The sequence below is a fragment of the Heteronotia binoei genome, chromosome 15, assembly GCF_032191835.1.
Source record: "Heteronotia binoei isolate CCM8104 ecotype False Entrance Well chromosome 15, APGP_CSIRO_Hbin_v1, whole genome shotgun sequence".
In the NCBI taxonomy this organism is placed as follows: domain Eukaryota; kingdom Metazoa; phylum Chordata; class Lepidosauria; order Squamata; family Gekkonidae; genus Heteronotia; species Heteronotia binoei.
In genome coordinates this window covers 54,141,198-54,154,102 of record NC_083237.1, presented here as the reverse complement: position 1 = coordinate 54,154,102, position 12,905 = coordinate 54,141,198, and the positions used below count along the sequence as shown (strand labels likewise).

Here is a 12,905-nt window from a genome sequence, read left to right as displayed (position 1 = left end):
AGCTAACACTGCAGAGAGAGAAAAAAAGAGTACTCTTTCAAGCTGTGATGGATCTCTCTACATTAAGAAAACTCCCTGTAGACCGAGGCCAATGCCTGCCTCAGTAACATCTCTCTCAGCCCTATCTGAAGAGGACTTTCCTCCACTTGGTTGTGCCCAGGACTTTTTTTGTAGCAGGAACTCCTTTGCATATTAGGCCACACACCCCTGATGTAGCCAATCCTCCAAGAGCTTACAGGGCTCTTAGTACAGGGCCTACTGTAAGCTCTAAGAGGATTGGCTACATCAGAGGGGTGTGGCCTAATATGCAAAAGAATTCCTGCTACAAAAAAAGCCCTGGTTGTGGCAAATTGGACTCTGGGGGGCTTTACAAGCATTGTACCTTCCAAATCTTTAGATCTATCCCAATGTTCCCTCTGAGTTAGTATGAGCTAGCTCACAGTTTCTTAAGTCTCCAGCTCACACATTTTTGTCTTTGTCTTAGCTCAGAAAAAAATTGGCCCCAGAGCAATCTAATTTATGCAATGGCTCACAACTGTCATGCCAACAGCTCACGAAGTAGAATTCTTACTCACAAGACTCCACAGCTTAGAGGGAGCATTGATCTATACTAGATGAAGTCCTCTGCTATTTAGCATTTAAAGAGAAACGCTGCTGAAGATGGAGCAGCCAAGATGCAAAGACTCCTGGGTGGAAGTGCCCACTTCCTCTACCGAGCACTGGAGGGGGGGACTGTCTCATTTAATCACAAGTGGGAGCTTTGGATTGGTGGGGGGGAGAAGAAAGGTGCTCTTTCAACCACGCATTTTCAAAGGTCAGGTGTTCCACTTGGGAAATTAAGGCCTTCTACTCGCATCGCCAGGCCTGAAAGGTTACTTTACAGGACGGCAGCCATAAGCACAGGACACAGACTGTAGACCAGGGGTGGCCAAACTTTGGCCCAGGAGCCACATATGGCTCTTTCACACATATTGTGTGGCTCTTGAGGCTCCCACTGCCCAATTGGCCGGCTTGGGCTGCGATCACACACATCAACTTAATGCAGTTTCAATACACTTTTAGTGCACTTTCCAGCTGGATTTTACTGTGTGAACTAGCAAAATCCAGTTGGAAAGTGCATCAAAAGTGGATTAAAAGTGCATTATCTAGCATGTGTGATCGCAGCCTTGGAGAAGGCATTTGTCTTTTAAATCACTTCTCCAAGCTCGGCTAGCTGGTAGCTTGGAGAATGCATTTACAGTTAAAGTTGCTTTCTTTCCACCTCTCCCTCCCTCTCCCATCTACTCCCTCTCCCATCTATTTACTTTTTCCCACCTTTCTTACCACCCTTCCTGCCTTGCGGCTCTTGAACATCTGACATTTATATCTTGCAGCTCCCGAACATCTGATGTTTATTCTGTGTGGCTCTTATGTTAAGCAAGTTGGGCCACACCTGCTGTAGACCGATGTCTGTCCAAGTCTCCATTAACAAAGTGGAAGAAGCAAAGGAGGAGAGACCAACTAAATCTGGCCTGCGGATCCTTGGATGGATTTCCACTTCCCAAGTTATTCACGTTTCTCTGGGAAATACGGTTGCCTCTTTTCCCCTCCCCTCGCCTATTACATCCATCTGCAAAGAAGGACCACATCTCATCCTACCAGCCTCTTAGTCAAGAGCCAGCTTGCTAAAAGGAGCAGTGGACACACTCACTTGGCAGGAACACAAAATACGTTTTTGCGGTAACCCTAGTAACATACAGCAGAAGGGAAAGAACAAACAACCCCCCCCCGTTTTTTCCAAAGAATCAGATTCTTTCAAGAAGTGTGCTGTGATATGAAGAGATCAAATGAGCGATGCTGGTACAGGGCCTTCTTCTCAGGTGTTCTGGCTGTGGAATAATAATAATAATAATAAAGGTAAAGGTAGTCCCCTGTGCAAGCACCAGTGGTTTCCGACTCTGGGGTGATGTTGCTTTCACAACGTTTTCACAGCAGACTTTTTTACAGGGTGGTTTGCCATTGCCTTCCCCGGTCGTCTACACTTTCCCCCCAGCACGATGGGACTCATTTTACCGACCTCAGAAGGATGGAAGTCTGAGTCAACCTTGAGCCGGCTACCTGACGCAGTTTTTGCTGGGATCGAACTCAGGTCGTGAGCAGAGGGTTCTGACTGCAGTATTGCAGCTTTATCACTCTGCGCCATGGGGCTCATAATGTATGGAGAGTGAGCTACAAATTAGTATCAGGAAAAGGAAAAAGGAACCCTTCCGCCGGGAGGGTGTCAGGAAAGGCAAGCCAAAGACAGTAGGGTTCAGGGGGAACGTAAGAGCCCTCCTGGATCAGACTATTGGTCCATCTTGCCCAGTATTCTGTTTCCCGCAATGGCCTACTAGCTGTCCTGGGGGGGGGGGGCAACCAGGGCACAGAGACTGAGGCCTTCCCCTGATGTTGCCTCCTGACATTGGAACTCAGAGGTTCACTGCCTCTATATAGGGGCTCTCTTTATTATGGGGGCCCTGAGCCTAGTTCGGCGGGGAGGGCGGGGTATAAATTAAATATTATTATTATTAGCCACTGATGGAACTCTCTTCCATGAACCGACCTAATCCCCTTCTAAAGCGATCTACACTTGTGGCCTGGATAGGTGTGACCTGGATAACCCAGGGCTAGCTTGACCTCATCGGATCTCAGAAGCTAAGCAGGCTCAGCCTCAGCCAATAGTTGAATGGGAGACAACCAAGGAAGTCCAGGGGCACGATACAGCAGGAGGCAATGGCAAACCACCTGCTAGACTCTTGCATTGAAAAACCAACCAGATGCGAACTTGATGGCAACAACAACAAAATGCCCATGACCGTCGCTACAGCAAGGGGCATCAAATTCCACAATTTAAAATCACTTGAGTAAAGCAGTGCTTTCTTTTAGCCATTCTGAACCCCTCAGTGTCATTAAAACATGTTACTGCTTTATTGGTTTCTCACGCTCATGCTACCCAGATCAAAAGTTTGCTCAGTTTGTTGATTTTACTATTCTGTCACTGGATTTGCACCATTTTGCATTCTAAACCACTGCCTACCAGCTCTGCTCACTGTACCTGATTCCTTGTCTGCATGCACACACGAAAGCTTGAATTCTGAATAAAACTTTGTTGGTCTTAAAGGTGATACTTGACTCCTACTTTGTTCTACTGCTTCAGACCAACACGGCTGCCCACTTGGGTCTACCCTCAACATCATTAAGTTCCTTTAAGTTCTAGCATTATGGGAAAGGGAGAGAAAAGCCCTCTCTATCCACTTTCACTTAACCAATCAAAAATCTTCTGGTGATCCCCGGTCCCAAAGATATCCACTTAGCCTCACACAGAGCCTTTTTGGCTCTGGCACCAGCCTGGTGAGACGCTCTCTCAAATGATATCCGGGCTCTGCAGGACTTAAATTAGATGAAGAGATTGGATTTATACCCTACCCTTCACTTGGAGTCTCGGAGTGGCTTACAGTCGCCTTCCCCTCCCCTCAACAGATACCTTGTGAAGTAGTTGGGGCTGAGAGAACTCTGAGAGAACTGCTCGAGAGAACAGCTCTGAGAGAACTTTTGACAGACTGAGGCTGATTCCGCATTTGGCGTTTGCCTCCCTTTCGCTCCGAGGTTGTTCCATGCGGGTGTGACTTCCCGATTCCGCACTAGAGGATTTCTCCCGGATTCAATTCCCAATCTGTTCCGTGTGTTCTGATTCCGCATTACTGCTGCTCCCGGAGTTTCCCCCACAATCGTAGCAATTTCCGCCTCCATCAAACGTTTCCCTTTTCTTTTCTTTTTAACACGCATGTATGTTTGCGTTACAATGCAATCGTCTTTGTTTACGTTACAGCATAATGCCAGAGGCATAATACTGGCAAAGTCACGTTTTTTCCTTTCGCCTTGCCATTGGCAGGTTATCCAACCCCAGGAAATCTGAGTTGGTGATCCACCATTTTTATCCATACACGCTGAATGTTAAGCACACAGTTTTCCATTAAAAGCTATAACAAATTACAAACAGAAGGATGAAAGTGGGGTAGGGAGAAGATTTATGCAGAGGGGTTAAGGGAGAAAGTTTTCCCAACCTATCAAAAATATAAACCTATAAACATAATCAAATTCCCATTCCCCTTTGAGGCCATATGGGGGGGGGGATCGATAAAGGTGGCAATCACACATCTTTAAAGTAGTTCGTGTAACATCGCTATTTGTTTAGTTGCATTGTAAATAATAGAAGTGATTTTTATCGGGGGGGGGGAGAAAGTAATCACAATGCAATGATACATTATCAAAATCACGTGGAATACCATAAAGAATGGGGGCGGGTAGAAGCAAGGGATGTATTCAGTAAAAGAAAATCGCGTTACGTCATTATATATTTTTCGCGTTGTAACGCGAAACGTGAGTTGTTTAAAAAAATTACTCTATTTCAGGAAAATATTGGATAATTTTCAAAGGGAGTAAAATTAAGGAAGTATGACGAAATAACTGGGTGGAATCATGGGCGTGGAGTTATGTGGGTGTGTTCTACTGATGCGAGAAGTTTGACAGCGCACTGGCGTGAATTCTGCACATAAATTTCGAGCCCTGGAACCGCATCAAAAATAAACTTCTCGCATTTTGCCGATCTCCTAAACTCGGGGCGACACCGCTTTGGAGGCGGGTCAAACTGCTACCCCAAGTCAAGATATGCAGAAACCAACATCTGCCCCAGGAGAAGCGCCGGAGCAAAGGCTAATGCGGAATCAGCCTGAGGGTCACCCAGCAGCTGCATGTGGAAGAGCAGCTGCACTCTCAACTACTACAGAGAGCCAGTTTGGTGTAGTGGTTAAGCGTGCGGACTCTTAACTGGGGGAACCGGGTTTGATTCCACACTCTCCCACCTGCACCTCCTGGAATGGCCTTGGGTCAGCCAAAAAAGGGTAGCTGCTGCAAAAGCTCTCTCAGCCTCACCCATCTCACAGGGTGTCTGTTGTGGGGAGGGTGGGGAGGTAAAGGAGATTGTGACCGCTCTGAGACTGAGATTCAGAGTATAGGGTGGGATATAAATCCAATATCATCATCTTCTTCTACACCAAGCTGGCCTCAATTAATTCCACAGGGCCTGTAAAATGGAGCTGCTCCAGCAGATCTATAGCTGAAGCAGAGGTAACCATCTAGTCTGGCCTCCCCGTGTTCCCTCTTCCTTGCCTGTTTGTTTTGTTCTGATATTGCTTCAACATTCAACTGTTGTACTTGATACAAAACTCCCTCAGGTCGCATTAACTTGTTTTACTGTTTCACCTGTCATCTGACATTGTTTTAATTGTTAATCTACATTTATTGCTTTAAGCGCTTTATTGTTATTGTTGTTACCTGCCCTGACCCTGCTTGCAAGGGAGGGAGGGAGGGCTAAAAAATCAACTAAACTAAACTCTATTCCGGGGTGGCCAAACTTGCTTAATGTAAGAGCTAAACAGAATAAATGTCAGAGGAAGGAAGGAAGGAAGGAAGGAAGGAAGGAAGGAAGGAAGGAAGGAAGGAAGGAAGGAAGGAAGGAAGGAAGGAAGGAAGGGAGGGAGGGAGGGAGGGAGGGAGGAAGGAAGGAAGGAAGGAAGGAAGGAAGGAAGGAAGGAAGGAAGGAAGGAAGGAAGGAAGGAAGGAAGGAAGGAAGGAAGGAAGGAAGGGAGGGAGGGAGGGAGGGAGGGAGGGAGGGAGGGAGGGAGGGAGGGAGGGAGGGAGGGAGGGAGGGAGGGAAGGAAGGAAGGAAGGAAGGAAGGAAGGAAGGAAGGAAGGAAGGAAGGAAGGAAGGAAGGAAGGAAGGAAGGAAGGAAGGAAGGAAGGAAGGAAGGAAGGAAGGAAGGAAGGAAGGAAGGAAGGAAGGAAGGAAATAGATGGAGGAGGAAGGGAGAGGTGGAAAGAAAGCAACTTTTAACTTTAAATGCATTCACCAATACTCTGGCTGGCTTGGCTTGGAAAAGTGATTTAAAGAGACGAATGCCTTCTCTAAGCTGGCCAACGGGGTCGGTGGGGGCTTCCAAGAGCCACAGAGTATGTGTGAAAGAGCCTCATAAAGCTCCCGAGCCACAGTTTGGTCACCCTTGCTCTATCCCACGCATAATTTAATAAACCTCTATCATGCTGCTTTTCCTCCCTCACGCCTGTCATCCTTGCTCTGAGCTGAGAAAACCTGTTCAGTGATTGCAAAAAATATTTCTAAATTCTGTCCAAAGGAACGTGGGCCGCCGTGAGGTTCTTCTAGGCAACCCCCGTGAGCGGCTGGCTGTGAAAAGAGAAGGAAAAAGAATCATGCGCAGGGTCACACCCCAGAGAAGATAATGCAGAGAAGCCGCTTAACCGTATTACTGCAGATCAGACAGACACAGGTGAAAAAAATAAAACAGTGACAAAGCTTATTTTTGTTCTCCTAGGGAGGTGATTAATGACACCCTCCAGTTGCGTGAAGCAAAAGGAATCATTACGAAATGGAGATGCTGTTCCCAGGGGGCTGGGGAAGGGCGGAGGCACTTGAAACATAAATCACAAGCGTGTATGAAATGACTTATACAAATGGGAGAAACGGTCTGGACAAATACAGGCAGAGAAACTGGCTGCGGGCTTACCACCTCTTCCACGGCAGGCTTGAAAACATAAGGGGGGAATATTCAGTTTGGTCGTGCGCCATTTGGAAACACTTAAGAGCACCACATTTAGTTGATCGACACAGCTGTGCATTTTGCGACTCTTGGGCCGGAAACGAGTTCTCTTCTCCCCTAACACAATGCACGGGACATAAACAGACGGTCCAGCGCAACCTTCTGTTTCTATAAATGTCTGTAACTGGGATGAGTTACTGCCCCCACTGTGGCATAAAAGACTGGGTGCATCCTAGTGAATAAGGAGGGTGAGCAGTGAAATTTTTCAGCTCCATTTTCCCCGTCAGGAATTGGCGGTCTTCAAGGAGGGTGAGATCTCTCCCATTAGGGGCAATGTTAGCCTGTTTTAAAGGGCTATGAACATATGAAGCTGCCCTATACTGAATCTCACCCTCAGCCCATTAAAGTCAGTATTTCCTACTCAGACCGGCAGCGACTCTCCAGGGTCTCAAGCTGAGGTTTTTCACACCTGGACCCTTTTTTAGTTGGAGATGCCGGGGACTGAACCTGGGACCTTCCGCTTACCAAGCAGATGCTCTACCACTGAGCCACTGTCCCTCCCCTATCGTAAGGATTACTGATCGTAAAGTTATTTGAGCAGCTGGAGATACAGTATAAAATTATTTTTTATTACAACAGGGGTCATAGAACAATGGTAGAGCATCTGCTTTGGATGCATAAGATTCCAGGTTCGATCCCTAGAAATTACCACTTGAAAACTGACAGAAGCCCTTTGGTTTTGGACAGTGAAAGTAAGCCGTGCACTGACCCAGCATAAGGTAAGCCCAGACGGTTATATGCACACTCGGGCTTGTCCGTCCTAAAATTTAAAGTTACTACCCTTGGAGGTTGGTCACTTCCCACATGACTTCCTACTTGTTTGGACAAAGATCCAAGTGGGCAGCCATGCTGGTCTGAAGCAGTAGAACAAAGTAGGAGTCAAGAGCACCTTTAAGACCAACCAAGTTTTATTCAGAACATAAGCTTTCGTGTGCTTGGAGCACACGAAAGCTTACGTTCTGAATACAATTTTGATGGTCTTAAAGGTGAGCTTGACTCCTACTTTGTTCTACTGTATGGACAAAGTTATTATCTGTTCGTAACTGCCAAGGTGAAAAGGGGCTGGTTCTATACGGAAAGGAGGACTTGCAAGGACACGCCTCTTCTAGACTTCATTTCCATGGGCAACTCCACGATACCAAAAAGAGGGAAACGCTTACCTCCTCCGCCTCCTCCGAATGGGTGGAGAGCTGGTCGTGCTGGATAATCTCAGCATCCTCTTCGGTCGGCCCATTGCCTACACGGATCCCACCAAAATTCATAGTCCCCTAAAAACAGGCAGCCAGGGATGCAGGGGGGGCAGGAGAGAACAAGAGGAGACACACAAAATGGTCCACACTTTAGTATAAAGTAGGCATGCAGGGTCACTGGTCAAAAAACAGCCTTCCTGGGAGGCGGTAACCTCCGCTGAAGGTCCACAGGTGCCGTTAAGGGCAACACAGTAGAAAAGACAGACAGGTGCAGCAATCTACATTTCAGTGGGGCTTGCCCAGGAGAACTTCCCGGCAGGCTGAGCACTGTGGAACGCATTTACAGAAGCAGCGCCATTCACATTTTCCATGTCAAATGCTAAAGCAGGGGTGGCCAAACTGCGGCTCAGGAGCCACATGTGGCTCTTTTACACATATTGTGCGGCTCTTGAAGCCTCCCCATCAGCTGGCTTGGAGAAGGCATTTAAAGTTAAAGTTGCTGTCTTTCTGCCTCTCTCTTCCTCCCTCCTCCCATCCATTTTTCTGCCTGCCTTCTTCCTGCTCTCAAACATTTGACGTTCACGTCCTCTGGCTCTCAAACATCTGACGTTTATTCTATGTGGCTCTTAGGTTAAGCAAGTTTGGCCACCCCTGTGCTAAAGTGCTGCGAGCTGGCCTCGGTCATGGCGTATCTCGCTCCCTTTCTCTCAGTGTTCACGTAGGTCAAGAGACAGCAGGGAGATCTCTTAAGAACCTACGCTCCAAGTGTTTGATCTCCACAGTGCACCTTGGGTGGCTTCCAAATAAAGTCCTGCACTGTGCTTGCTCTGCCAAGTTCTGAACAGCAGAAAAGCGTTGGGATGACAGACGCCTTCCAGCAATCACCAGGCACACAGCCTTTTAAAGACAACTGCTGGCATATACCTGTTGGCAAAAGGAAGAAGCAAAAGCAAAGTATAAGGCACCCTCCCTTGGGTGCGGTTGGCACCAATTAACCCCCAACAGAACAGGGGGCAAAGGTCAGACATGTCCTTACAGGGGAGGTCTTGACAAAGCGGCTCCTTTTTTGGTCAGCTATTTGGGACTTGATGGTCCACAGCATCTGCAGCCCTCCCTGCAATTACTAGAAAGCTAGGTGTAGGCAGCTAGATTGTTTGAAGAAGTAGGATATCTGAGACACAATGGCATACTGTTTTAGATCAAATCTACAGTACGTAGGCAGGGCTACGCAAGTCTTGTGCTTTTAAGAGAAAATTAAATGACAGATGCAAAAAAAAAGCCATATTCCTACTCCAAGGATAGCTGAATTTCATACATAATGTGATATGATGATTATGATGATGATACTGGATTTATATCCTGCCCTATACTCTGAATCTCAGTCTCAGAGCGGTCACAATCTCTTTTACCTCCCCCCAACGCCACAACAGACACCCTGTGAGGTAGGTGGAGCTAAGAGAGCTCTTACAGCAGCTGCCCGTTCAAGGACAACTCCTGCGAGAGCTATGGCTGACCCAAGGCCATTCCAGCAGCTGCAAGTGGAGCAGTGGGGAATCAAACCCGGCTCTCCGAGATTAAAGTCCATGCACTTAACCACTACACTAAACTGGCTCTCAACTAAATGCCCACCACCCTGAAGGAAGTCTGCCTAGCCGCACCCAGAGTCAGAGCTTTCTCAGCTCTGGCACCAGCCTGGTGGAACACTCTCCCAAGAGAGATCTGGGCCCCACAGGTTTTGATGCAGTTCCACAGGGTCTATAAAGTGGAGATGTTCCACCAGGCCTATGGTTGAGGTGGTGGGAACCCCAAATTCTTATCAGTCTGCCCCTGTTCTGTGCTGTTCTTTCTGTATTGCTTTCATCTTGCATTGCCTCATCTGCCCAACCCTCCTCAACCTAATTATATCTACCAAGGGCTTTTTTTGTGCAGGAATGCACAGGAACGCAGTTCCGGCGGGCATGTTGTCAGGGCGTGTGGCCTAATATGCAAATGAGTTCTTGCTGTGTTTTTCCTGCAAAAAAGCCCTGTGCAAAACAATGGTGACATCAGGGGGTGTGGCCTAATATGCAAATGAGTTCCTGCTGGGCTCTTCCCCACAAAAAAGCCCTGCATCTACCTGTATACATATAAGGCGTCCCAGGAGCAGATGAATTTTGACGTCATTGACAGTGATCTAATTGGATAAACTGAAATTATGTCTAAATTATTTATTACATTTTAACTGGTTATTGTGTTGTTTGTATATCAATGTAACCCACCCAGAGCATGCTTGTGGGGTAGAAGCTAAATAAACAAACTGCAGATTCCCTACATAGGATACCATTTCTCCACACCACTGGTAGCCCACGATGTGCTACCAACTGTAACTTGTGTGCTTTTGCCAGTTACGCAAAACATCACCTCTCAGTACCAGATACATAGAACAGACGGGGGAAAGGCCCTTCCAGCCCTGGTTGCGACCAGAGTTCCCTCTAAGCTGAGTTAGTGTGAGCTAGCTCACAGTTTTTTAGCCTCCATTCTTTAAATTTTATTTTTTATTTTATTTTTGCAGGCTTATATTCCGCTTTCCCGTAGACGGACTCAGGGCGGATCACAACATAAATTAAATAACAATTAAAAACCAAAAACAATACAATAAAACCAGTATACCAAGAGGCAATAAAACAGAATACATCATAGGCAGCATAGGTTCACACATTTGGGTCTTAGCACAGGAAGGATGGCCTCAGAGCAAACTAATTCATGCAGCAGCCAAACTGCTTGCTCACAGCTTTAATGCCAGTAGCTCACAAAGCAGGATTGCTCACAAGGCTCCACGGCTCAGAGTATTGGTTGCCACTCCCCCTCCCAAAAGCATCTGAATGACTGGCTGCTGGAAACTAAATGCCAGGTTACATGGGATTTTTGCCCAATGTGTCTAAGCCACTCTCATGCCCATCTCTTTAAGGGTAAAAAGACTGGATTTTGTACAGCAGACCAAACACCCTGCTGAGCATATGGAATGCACCACCCTGTGCCAGGCAACTGGGAAGGGTCAGCTGCTCAATACCACCATGCCAGATTTTTGCAATGATGAACTGAATTATTTGTTCCAAAGAAAGTAACAGTGCAACAACAAACAGGTATGTGGCTTTAAAGAAGAAGACTGCAGATTTATACGCCGCCCTTCTCTCTGAATCAGAGACTCAGAGCGACTTACAATCTCCTATATCTTCTCCCCCCACAACAGACACCCTGTGAGGTGGGTGGGGCTGAGAGGGCTCTTACAGCAGCTGCCCTTTCAAGGACAACTCCTACGATAGCTATGGCTGACCCAAGGCCATTCCAGCAGCTGCAAGTGGAGGAGTGGGGAATCAAACCCCGTTTCCCCAGGTAAGAGCCTGCACACTTGACTGCTACGCCAAACTGGCTCTCTGTTTGAAAGAAATGAAAAAAACCTGCTACACCAAACTGGCTTTTAAGAGCACAGAGAACACACAAGCAACAGAGAGCCATTTCACCTTCCAGCAAACATCCGTTAGTCACACCCTTGATAATGGCACAGAAGATGACTGCATATGCTTGACAGACCCACCCTGATATGGAGAGCTGAATTATCAACTCAGCGCCACAAAATGTGCTAAAAGAGCGGATAGCACAAAATTGGGGAAGGCCAAACATATGACCTCGGAAGGATCAGCACTACTGGAGTATGTATAGCCTGGAAATTTAAAGCCTAGGTAAGGCATTGAAACACATCCGCACACAAAGAGAACTGACTACACAGACACAGGCAAATAGACAGAAACTAAAGGCCTTGCATTTGGAAAGAAGGGGCCTTTTGACACTGAAGGATCTGTTTATGCTACGCCAGCAAACCTTGTTCCAAGGAAGCTGAAGGTTCCTCAGAGGCTTAGCAGGGATTTTACGGCAAGTCAGCCTCAGCTGATATTACAGACCTTCCCTGGAGATACACAGCTAACAGGGGAACGTTGCATTTCTCTCAGGGCGTGAGAGGGACGATGGTTAAGGCCCGACAAACCCGGCCGATCCTCCAGGCAAGCAAACGCACGCTAAAGTCTAGAACATGTCCCAGAATCCTCTGCAACACAGAGATCCTTCAAGCATAGAGATGAGCCTCGAAACAAGGGCAGGCAGCGTGAAATCAGCTGTATTATGCGGTTGCATCGTCTTGTCTGTGCATCCAAGCATAGGATTTGGAGCATGTGAGATTATTGGAATGTATCTTTCAGAGGAAAGGGCTGCTGTGCCGATCCTCCTCGTGGGGACAGATACTTTCCGAGTGCCCCCTCCAGGCACCTCCCCCCCCCATTCCTCGCCATGTGCATCGCTTGGCAACTTTTTAATCCACTCACTGTTGCAGCCGCTGCTGCTTCTAGTGCCTGCGGGCTCTGGGCTGGGCTGACAGGGGGTTCCTCGGGCTGCCCTTCCTGATAGTGAATGGAAGGAGAAAAAAGGAGGAGGAGGAGGAGAAAGCAGAAGATAAAACAAAAAGAAAAAGAAGAGAGGCGGATGGAAGGGGTCATGGGAGGATGAGATGGTCAGAGAAGGAAGAGGGAGTGTCTTTAACCAGCTGCACTTTGAAGGACGGTTGCATCTTAACAGACACGCATTATAGGCAGGAGGGGAGCAAGGAGAAAAGCAAAGAGATGCGGGCTGATATGCTTTGGGAATAGAGTGCCACGAGGCCATCGCAGTCACAAGCCCAAAGCGAGTCTCTGCAAGAATCACTTTAGCGGGTTAGTTTCATTGCAGCCAAAGGCGGCCTTGACTGCAAGGAAGCATTCAGGATGAGCTCACACTGAAGATGGTTCCCAGCTGATTGTCTTAACAAACTTTGGACAATGCTATTTTGATTTGGGTATACAGAGCACCCAAGTTCCACGCGCCTAAATGGACTTTGGGATTTTGGTTCATGAGAATACAGAGCCCAAGGCTACCCAGGAAGTCTTTTTTTGGCCACTGTGTGACACAGAGTGTTGGGCTGGATGGGCCATTGGCCTGATCCAACATGGCTTCTCTT

The 12,905-nt window shown here is 47.4% G+C and overlaps 1 protein-coding gene across 6 annotated transcripts in view; it reads right to left on the bottom strand.

Annotated features, from left to right (window-relative positions):
• Positions 1-12,905, bottom strand: part of ATP6V0A1 (ATPase H+ transporting V0 subunit a1) — a 68,337-nt gene that overhangs the window by 18,998 nt on the left and 36,434 nt on the right. For 2 of the 6 annotated variants that reach the window (XM_060255329.1, XM_060255330.1), the window contains exons 17-19: positions 12,238-12,312; positions 7,853-7,960; positions 6,600-6,617 (exon numbers count right to left, since the gene is read on the bottom strand). In XM_060255329.1, the coding sequence (XP_060111312.1) occupies positions 6,600-6,617; positions 7,853-7,960; positions 12,238-12,312 (201 nt within the window). The remainder of the gene's footprint in view (positions 1-6,599; positions 6,618-7,852; positions 7,961-12,237; positions 12,313-12,905) is intronic. The other 4 variants (XM_060255331.1, XM_060255333.1, XM_060255332.1 and 1 more) reach the window with 2 other exon arrangements.